Source organism: Odontomachus brunneus, unplaced genomic scaffold, assembly GCF_010583005.1.
Source record: "Odontomachus brunneus isolate Ranch 3 - 2012 unplaced genomic scaffold, Obru_v1 Obru_scaffold_029, whole genome shotgun sequence".
NCBI lineage: Eukaryota > Metazoa > Arthropoda > Insecta > Hymenoptera > Formicidae > Odontomachus > Odontomachus brunneus.
The window spans coordinates 1,480,788-1,491,235 of record NW_022639479.1 but is presented as its reverse complement, the minus strand read 5'-3'; the positions used below and the strand labels follow the sequence as shown (position 1 = coordinate 1,491,235).

The 10,448-nt window shown below is 44.4% G+C and overlaps 2 protein-coding genes across 6 annotated transcripts in view; both read right to left on the bottom strand.

The window, feature by feature from the left end:
• The window catches only part of LOC116842994, a 16,412-nt gene extending 15,220 nt beyond the window's left edge, over nt 1-1,192 (bottom strand). Inside the window, exon 1 of the mRNA XM_032812910.1 lies at nt 317-1,192. The gene's annotated coding sequence lies outside the window, so the exon portion shown is untranslated. The remainder of the gene's footprint in view (nt 1-316) is intronic.
• A 6,807-nt stretch (nt 1,193-7,999) lies between these two features.
• LOC116843038 (putative fatty acyl-CoA reductase CG8306) overlaps nt 8,000-10,448 on the bottom strand; it is an 8,606-nt gene continuing 6,157 nt past the window's right edge. Inside the window, exons 9-11 of one of the 5 annotated variants that reach the window (XR_004377822.1) lie at nt 9,655-9,849; nt 9,469-9,577; nt 8,000-8,802 (exon numbers count right to left, since the gene is read on the bottom strand). Coding sequence is in view for 1 of the 5 variants with exons in the window: in XM_032813042.1 (XP_032668933.1) it covers nt 9,723-9,849 (127 nt within the window). In the remaining 4 variants the exon portion in view is untranslated. Of the gene's footprint in view, nt 9,850-10,448 lie in introns of all 5 variants that reach the window. The other 4 variants (XR_004377819.1, XR_004377821.1, XR_004377820.1 and 1 more) reach the window with 4 other exon arrangements.

The following is a 10,448-nucleotide window of genomic DNA, read 5'->3' as shown; positions in this document are numbered from 1 at the left end:
GAGAGAGAGAGAGAGAGAGAGAGAGAGAGAGAGAGAGAGAGAGAGAGAGAGTTATGTATGTTTAGATATGTATTGAAAGATGTTTTGTGAGTATTAAAATTATTATTATTATTATTATGAAGCTGCGCCATTTAAAAAATACTGCGTCTTTTAAAGAATACTTTACCGTATGAGAAGATCTGACCTTGATAATCGGTAAATAAATACGGTTTCAGTAGGTTAAACGGACTAGGAAGAGGTTTGATGAAACCGACCGGACCAGAGTCGGTCGTCGATTCGGCAACGCGGGTTACGAAGAGAGTAGCGAATTAATTACCTCGGGCGTTTCCTTCGTGTGCCGAGCCGATGGCGCCGCAGCTGCCGACGGGACGCTTTCGCAAAGTCTGCCCGACGCTCGTTCGTGAATCCGTCACACGATTGCGAATAATCGCGTCGCAGGGACGCGCATCGAGAGCGCGCTTCTCGCGCGACCCTTCGCCTCGCGATGGTGCCCTGGGAAACCGCGAAAACACTTCAGCAAACGCTCCAATCGTTCGCGCTCGATGCTACTACTCGGCTGTTTCTGCGTCGATCTCGATTCGGTGATTCGCGATTCTTATCACGACGCGGCGACACTCCACGCTTCACGTAGTTTCCATATCTCCGTCGCGCATTCCCCTCGCCCTCCTGCGGCTCGCGAATTTTTGCGAATTATCGCGAGAGCGCAGACTGCGCTCCCCCGTTCGCACCTTCGGCTTCTGTGTCTCGTATTAAAATCCACGACTCTTTTATCCTAGGACGGTAACGAGTCTGCCAAGCCTGCTTCTCCGTCAATATTTCTCTAGTATCTCGTCAGCCTGCAGCTCTATCTTGTTTTGAGGAGATACGAGTCGGATGTTCCCTCGTCGCTGATCCTCTCTCGTTCTCTTTCTCCCTCTTCCTCGATGATCGCGAAAGTACGTGTCGAGCGAAATCGATTTCGACAAGCCTCGTTGTTTTGGCAGCTGAACGACTCGAGTTACTTAAAAATTGGCCGTGCGGTACGACGGCGATTTCTCCAAGATGTTAGGCAGACAGACTAGTTTGCGATTCGGCGAACGATTCGACCTCACGCGCACACGGAGCACACTCACAAGTGCAGCGCACGCACACTTTGCGGCTGAGAGACACTCGCGATCGGAACGAAGTCTGATTCGCAAGAGAGAAAGGAGAGAGAGAGAGAGAGAGAGAGAGAGAGAGAGTGTGTGTCGCTGTACGCGCGGTTTCAATATCGAGCGAACACTCTCCTTATCTCAGGTCGCAATTTTTGTCGAATTGGCGACGCGGCACCGTCGCTATCAGCCGTGCTATCTCTCGCGCTTTTCTCTTCTTTTTTCTCTTCTCTCCGCTTTCCCATTAGCAGCCGAAGAAACTGCTCATCCAGCTTTCTGGAATTTCCGCGCCCGCTCCGTTGCCTTTATTAATCGCGCGTATTTCCCAGCGTGCTCCTGCCCAATGAGCGCCTGGTACCCGCTGCGCAACGCTGCGCGCGCGCCTTCGCCGCAAAACGAAGAGACGTAGAGAAAGAGACAGAGATGGCGAACAGACGAAGGCCGCGGTTAAACGCGCGACTCGTGGATCGTTATCTCACGCTTTTCGCGTGTCTGAGCGTTGTCTCGCGGGTACGCGACGGATTACGTGCCGATCCCGGGCGATACGCGGCCACGACTGGCGCGGCCTGTACGCGTGCCGGCGACGCAACGCGACGCCGTCTCGCGGCACGTCATCGTCATAATCACCTGCGCGGTCGCCAGGAGCGTAGCTAACTGCTGTGGGCTCCCCAGCACCCGCTCTCCAAGTGGAAACGTCCGCTGTATCTCGGATCTTGCCAGTATTGAAGCGGACGTGACGACGACGCGCTGTCGCCAAGGTCGTCGGAAAACGTATCAGTTGCGTCGTATCAGTGAAAATATTCGTATTATCGCGCTCACGCTTCCCTTCTTATCGAACTCACCATCCTTACGTAACTACTCTAACTAACGAAGATTCCAGATTTATGTTTAGGGATCTCCAATTCGTATTTTGATCAAATCTCTTTCAAATGGTGAGCGCCATTTGCGGATATTTCACGCGCGCATACGAGTCCTCGAAAGGTTATGCGCGGTTAGTTTCGCACAAAGCATTTTCGAGTGTTCCCCGAGAACGAAATGGAAGGTCATTTTGGCGTCATTGATGCGCGACGAACGCACAGAAACAGACAGCGAGTGGAGCCATAGATTTCGCTGGAAATTATGAAAGAAATTCGGCCACTCGCCTTCTCGCCAATTTCGTGAGTCGTCGCGCGCGCGCTACGGCCATGGCGAGGCGGCCATTAATGCGCATGCGTTGTCGATGATGTCATCGTCGTTCGCGTTATTCTCCAGATACATTCAGCTCGCTGTCGCGTCGCCTCGCCGCTAAAGCTAGAATCACACGATTTCATGCCTTCTTACATGTGTGCTGATCGACAATTCGGCGGGACACCGCATGAATTGCATTGGAAGGATCTATGCAGTGAACTGAGCTATGTGTCAGCATGCATGTCAGAGGGCATGAAGGAATATGTTCCTAGCTTTATATCGCGTCGGGGGCGATCGTATTATACAGTAGTGTGCATTAATTCGAAAGCATTATTATGACTGGGCCTTATCTCCGATGTCCGTCGGTTCTTGTTTTTATTTTTAGCTTCACATTGGATTTCTGCGTAGGTAACGAGGTGTATTCAAGGCTCGCTCTGTTTTAACAATTGCGCCTTGCTTGCGCATACAACATCGGCGAATTGTTTACCGCGGTCGTGCACCGAACAATCCACATCCTGCACAAAGAGATCATGTGCTGAGGGCGCGCACAATGGGCTCGGCGACTCGTGTTTTTCTCTCTGTTTTTCGCGAGACGCGAAGACGGGGCGAGATGAAATGTGAAAGTGGGTGTTAAAAGCGAGCTCGATATTACACGGGAAACGACGAATGAAATTCCGATTAGAGGACAACAGAGACGTTACGGCTGCGACGACGCGAGTCGACGGCCACGTTGAAATTCGAAGATGCACGAAAGGGGGACTCGGAGGGGCGCAGACTGGTGTGCCTTTAAATGAAAATCTAAAATCCTCTCTTATACATACGTATACACGAAAGCTGTTCTATTTGCATGCGAAGCGTGAATTGCAAAACGCGCATTGAGACCGCCAAAAGATATCAATGGCACAAGCACTTTACAGATAATGCTAATATTTACACAGATATCGTAGGAAAAATGTCGACCGGTGCACATACATACGCAATCGCGATCAAAAGACGTTCGCTCGCTTGCACGAGCGATTTTGAAATCGCGCGTGGTCAACACTTTCAACACTTTGAGAAGCAAATCAGGCTACACTATGTATAGCATCGCGGAAGATTTATTTTCCACAGCTTCTCGAAACGAGACGTCGTGGTAATTGCGCTACAACACAGTCTGCAGAGGAATACGTTAACCGCCAACGAATGGGAGTAAAATAATAAGGACCAAACTGTCGAGGCAAATGTTTACATAGCAATTGTGCTGCGAAAAAGAAATGTTTGATATTTGCGTGACTATAATTGCGCAACGAAACAGTTGCAATGATCGCGAGGATCATCCTTGCAGCAAAAGCTGCTGTAGAGTTCGCGATAATAATTTCATATACCTATTCCTACGCGCGGAAAGATTAATTGTGAGTTTGATCGGATGGATCCACTCCCAATGTTATATGAATGATTCAGAAATTTCGGTCGGAATTCTGTCTAAGTTAACTAGAAATTTCAATAATTTCCACTGAATTCTGATAACTGCAGTCGAATCGTCTATATCTCAGCAGAAATTGCTTCATTTAATCTCTTTTTTTCATACACTACTCATCTTTGGGGACAACGAAGAAATATATTTATCGCCCAAAAAGGTTATATAATTTCCGCAAGAATAACAAATCTTTCCTCTCAGTGTAGCAAAAGCACTTTTGACAAAACGTCGTGAATAATTCGTATCAATCCGCGCGCGCGCTATCATACATTGATTATTTGACTTCGTTTACTTTGTTACTTCATATCACCGATGAACGATGCACGATTGTTTGACGATTTTAAGATTTCACGGGGACAGATCAGATTTCTGTGTCCACTTCCAAGCTGACGGGTAACAAGGCGTCGCTCGGCAGGGCGCTTCGTTAGGTGCGTTGACCAACACCAACGTCGCCGCGAAGAATTGGCACCAGACGCGCTGCATCTGTTCTGCAATAAAGATCGAAAAAGGTTCCGGCGAACGTCGGAGCGACGCACGGAGCGTTTCTGATTCATTGGGATGGTTTATTTCTGCCGACCATTCCGCCGCGCCCCCGGTAACGTCTCGCTCTCCTTAACTCTATACTTACACGCTTATCATTAATTTCAGCGCTATTCTTTCGTGAACCCGGCGGAATCGCCAAATCTCGCCGCGCGGGCCACCGTGCGCGCACACGGAATTCGCGTGTATAAATAAGCGTGTGCTCTCTCTCCTCTCCTCTCGTCACCTCGCCGTTCCCTCGTTTATTCCTCTCTCGCCCTCCTGCTTCCTCGGTTTCTCGCGCTGAGAACGAGTCGCATCGTCGCGGAACCACTTCCGAGGGAAGGCCGACCGGTTCCAAGTGCGTTCAGAGATCGACTCTCGATTACGACGTCCGCGAGTCAAATTAGTCACGATCCTTTCTCGGTCTGCTGGTTAACCGATCATTATCAGCTCTTAAGTAAACGTAAACAGATAGCGTACACTTAAAGATTGAGGAGCCACCAACTGCTATGTGACTCGCGATAATGAGCGGCAAATTTTTCTCGCACGAGATTCGTAAAACAATCACACAATCTGCGATATCGACGCGATTAATTATTAAATATATACACGCGGTTGCTGTCGATCAGACGGAAAAGTCGTCGCGCGAGCATGACCTAGGTTCTATGAAACGCACACAGAGAACGTCAGGACAGATGACGTGGATCGAGTTGCTCGATTAAATTCAAAGTAGACTTCGACGCGAATTTAATTTCTGACTTCTCTCCGATAGCGAGGTACGATACAATACTGCAAGACATACGTTCTATCGATAAAGACCTCCTTCATTTTTTACGCCGCAGATAAAGCGACACTGGAGAGTCAACTGACAATTCAGGAGACATTTTCGGTCCTCGGGGTGCATTTTCATGCAAGTGAAAGCCACCGGTTGGCGCGCTTGCTCGTCATGAATTGTTGATGGCCCGCTCCGAGCCGACCGGAACGACTGCCAAGCAAGAGAATCTGGAGAACGGCGCAGGAGAGGAGAGAAACGGTGTTCTAATTGTCTATTATATTTCGAGGACACGACTCGATCGATCGCGCCACGATGCCCGCGTCTTCGCGCACAACAATATTGTGTACCCTTACGCTAGGTTTAATGACACTCCATGTCGAGACTGGAAAAACCGCAGGAGGAAGTAGGACCGGCTATTAATACGGTGACTTACCGGAATCCAGTGTAAAACGCAAGTCGCGCGGATCGCGCGTATTGGTCATAGCGCGATTGATAAAGTCGGAGCACGCGTGACAAAGGAGAAGTGATAAGCAGCGGTGAGCAAGGAAAGTGAGATAAACAAACAGAGAGAGAAAGAAAGAAAGAGAGAGAAAGAGGAAGTGAGAGGAGTGAGGGAAGAAGGGACAATTTTATATGCCATTTAATTCGCATATGCAGACGTACATTGCACGAGGCAATATACGGGCGATAAGAATATCGTCTCATTGCGAGCGAACGAGGCCACCGATCGGTGCGTTCGCGCGTGGAATTCTCTGGAGACACGCAAATCAGACGGTGTCCTCGTCTTCACGTGGACTCAGACTGCAGGTTGAACGCTCCTCGAGCGGTTCTCGCGAGGTCATGTCTCGGTCGAAACGCACTCGGGTCCGCGTATCGGTTGCGAAAATTATTTTGCACGTGTCTCTTACGTGTCGAATTGAAACTCGAGATAGGACACATGACGACATTTGATGTAGCTGATTAATAATTAATTTTGTCAATCGATTCGATTATTTGTGATTTTGTACATGATGGTTGATTAATTTTGATTGTCGATTTGCCGATTATTTTAGTCAAAGAAAATTTTAATCAAATTATGTTCAACACTGCGAGCACTAATTCACTAATTCATTTCTTGTACTAAAATAATCGGCGTATCAATGATCAAGATTAATCGAACATCATGTATAAAGTCACAAATAATTTCGTCAATTGATGAAATTAATTATTAATCAAATTTTGATATAATTGATTATATGTTGATTAATAATCAATCTCATCGATCAAACTTTGTTTGCAATTTTACACATGACGGTCGATCACTTCTGATTGATGACTGGCCAATAATTTTAGTCAAAGAGAATTTTTTAATCGATTAATGCTCAACATAGTGACTACGGTTTCTAACTAAGCCCAACTTGCTCAAAGAGCTCCTAAGTGTTGATCCTCCGTTGCGTCCGAGAGACTCTCGTCAGTTGGAAACTTGCTTCAATTTTACCGCGAAAGTTCCGTGCTCGAGGCTGAACTAAAACAACGCAAAGTGTAACTTTGTCCTGACGCTTCTCAGAATACCTCTCACGTCATCAGAAGCGAAAACGGTGTTCGACGTGAAGATGACCGATTGGCGAGCTTGCGATCGGAGTGTCGGCGTGGAGGTCACGAGATACGCGGGCGATCGCGACTGTCTTATTCTAAAATGCCAACAATCTTGCGCAACGGTCTTATTCTTGCAAGGGAAAGGTGCATCTCGCACGTGTGACGTCAATATATTACTTACTGGGAACCGCGGAGACCGCTCAGCGGACGATTAAGCCGCGGATAACGCGGATAACTCGAGGTGCAGCGCGCTGGTATCATAACCTACCATTAGTAGTGCGATTTTCCTTGCGAGATTAGTTCATTATCGGTTTTCGTGACGTAGCAGGTGTAGATCAGGCCTGACTCAAAGCGCCGACAAGCTCACGCGTACGCAACGAGCTTGATCAGTAACGACTCTGAATCCGATTGGGTGAATAGCACGGCGGGTTACGCAAAGCGTCCTGATTTCGCGTTGTTCGGACGCACTTCGCCGCGGAAGCCGTTCAATGTTGAATTATGTCAGCCATAGTTTATCGCGGCTGTGACACAGTCCTTCACGGTCGTTTCGTCGATAACACCTCTTCGTCCTAAGTGTAACGGCTGGGTTTCCCGACGAAAACCGCTCGTAAACGGTTGCCCGCAGTGCCCGCCTTTTTCTTTTTCACGCATGAGAGGCGCAGGTGGAAAATCACATTTAATCGGCTTTTGCTAGCTCGCACGCACGTTCTTACGTTGCAGAACGTAATAATGTGCATTTTAATCAAACGTTGTGCTATATAAAAACTTCGTGCGCGTGTTCAATATGACGTCACTCTTGTATGCGATTAATGAAACAGATAAAATGTGTGCAACAACGAATAAACGTATGTTACCGTGGCTGACGAGGTGGAAAAAAAGAGCATAGTGACGTGCGTGCATGCGCTAATTTGAAGTAATAATTACATAAGCTACCTACTTGGATCTATCGCGATTTGAATGTAATAATCCAATGACGTACAGAGTGTTATATTTTCGCACGATAAGACAGGACGTGCGTGCGCAATAGATTGCGATGTAGCAATCGGTATGATTAAAATTTTACGTATATGTAAAGTACGTAAGATTAAAGAATAAAGTAACAAATAAATTAAAATTAGGGTTGTGCCCCGGTCAATCGGTAAGATAAGGTTTTTATCTTAATTTCTTTTCCGTAATTTAATCGCCCTCCAACTCGATCTAACTTTCGCTGGTTCCATCAAATAAAACGATTGACGTAGCTAGCTAAACTTGTAAAGTGCACTTCCATTATTTATTATATCCCGCAGAAAGCGAATATTTCTCAATTTTTACTTCACCGCACTGTGGTGTTTCCTTATCTCGTATAAGTAATGTTAAGTGCTGCGAATGCATATATGAGATTTAAAATTGAAAATCTGTACTTCTGTGCTTTATTATCTAACTTGGGTAATTTCCATACGCGACTATTTATGTTGTGTTTTACATGAGTCTCTTTATTTCGTCGTGCCTATTCAAGAATAGCTGTTAATCTCTTAAATTCTTATTCCGGACTCTCTTTTATCGATAAAAGTATCTCTAAATGTAACTTATAAGCTTTCTGCTTGGATCTCAGACACATTTAAAGATATTTTTATCGATATAAGAGAGTTCAGAATGACGGCCTTAGCGAATGAATCCGGTTCGCACTCTTAAAGTAATTAGTCCAATTACTTTAAGAGTGCGATTTATTAGACGCTACAAATGCTTTGAAACGCCGTATTTGGACTAATCATATTTCCTCCATACGCGCTTCAAAGCGTTTGTAACATCTAATGAATCGCACTATAAATCTATCATATTGTACGGTTATTTTGATATTTTTTAAACATATTTATATCCCTATCCACGATCAATGGCGAGTACTTCTGGACGCGAAAATTCAGTATCGATACTGACACAGTGTCTCCAATGTTCAATTCTATTGCACACAAAAAGCAATTCTGTCAGTGCTGAATTTCTTGTTATTTGATAATCAAATGAAAAACTCAGTCGTAGCAGCAGAAAGATTCCATTAATAAGGAGACTTCTATCCAAATCCGATTGCCCTCAATTATCTCAACCGTGTTTTAGTGCAGCTGAATGTTTATGCTCGCAGTAACAGATATCATTTCTCGTCACGGCGAATTTTTAACGTCTGGTCCTCATTCTCGACCTGAAATCTTTTTTTTCATATGGATATGCGTCAGCATGAGGCGAGAGAGAAACGGCGACAAAATCAAATAAATTCGATATCATACATACTTCGCCTTTCTACCGAGAAATAATCGATGGCGTAAAATTGCATATTCAGCCAACAGTTTCACGACGATCCGGACCGACCAGGTCGCGTTTTTCCCTGAATTGCGAAACGGGTTTTCTTAATACCTGAAACGATGGCAGTTTTCCACGAAAATAATAGCGTACACGTAGAGACACAGTATTAAAATATCGCGTGACCACAATTGTGGATACGCATGCACGCATACACGTACGCACGCCAGTTCATTATTTTTATATTATGATCTAATTTTATAGCTCCTGGAAGCATGGGTGACGCGTATCTCGATCGATAAAGATCGGTGGCGCAACGGTAAGTTGCAGATCGGTGATCTTTAACATACTAACCGTGAACTTCGATGCTTTCCCACACTTTTTCTCTTTATAATGATAAAATGTGGTTGTCTATCGATCTATATAACATGTTTGGATATAAAGTCATGAGACCATAACGGTATCTGCATATGTAACTTTAGATCAACGATCATTTCTCGGTAAGAAGATAGAACGAGTGCGGCATCAATAAAATGTGATTACTAATTATAGCAATGTGATATGTTTTATCTCACATGTTATAGTTCGCAGTATTTACATATCCTTACTCCCCAAGTCACTATGAGCAAAATATTGGATATATCGAACGTAAGTGATGCAAAAATTTTCTTCCTATCTTTTTACCTATAACCATAGCCAATAAGTGATGATGTCGAAAAATCAATCACGCTTGAATAATTATATATTTATGATTCTGATACCTCAATTATTAATTAAAAAAAAAAATGCTGCAGCCTATTAGCAGGTGTGAATAGTTCTGGAGTAACCCTCAGACATTTATATAGAATATATAAGCGATTGCGTTTACGATATTGGACAGGATATTTTTTCTATAAAGTATCCATAAGATGAATGTTATAAATATTGTCTTGATTATATTGTGGAGCAAATCCATCCTAAAACATAAAAAATATTGTCGTATTAAGCGTCTTGTCTCGTATCTCTCTTGATATACCAGAAACTTTGCAAGCATCGAGAAATTTTTATTTTGTATTTTTAGGTGGACGATAGAAGCGAAAAATAACACGCAAATGAAAAGTCATTTTTAGCTTATCGGTCGCTGTTAGTATTTTACAACTCTGAGAATAAATAAATAATCAAACGTTCCGATATTCATTGACACACGACTGACGTTGGAATTATACTTTTCATTTTCTCAATGGGAAAAGGAAAAAAGCAGGATTGCTGAAAATTACGGTAAAAAGATACTAATTCAACACTAATTCTAGCACTCAAGAATTAAGAATTAGTTTGCAATCCGCTTTACAATTAGTTCAAGATCGTTGTATCAGTAAATTACATAGAATCAGTTCTGGCAACTTCTTTGACAAAACATTACAACTAACATTACTAACTTCCATTTCATTTTGATTTCCGCCATTATATCGAAAACAATAGCGAGCTTTACGTAATCTGTCTTGAGAGAAAGAGAATAAGAGAGAGAGAGAGAGAGAGAGAGAGAGAGAGAGAGAGAGAGAGAGAGAGAGAGAGAGAG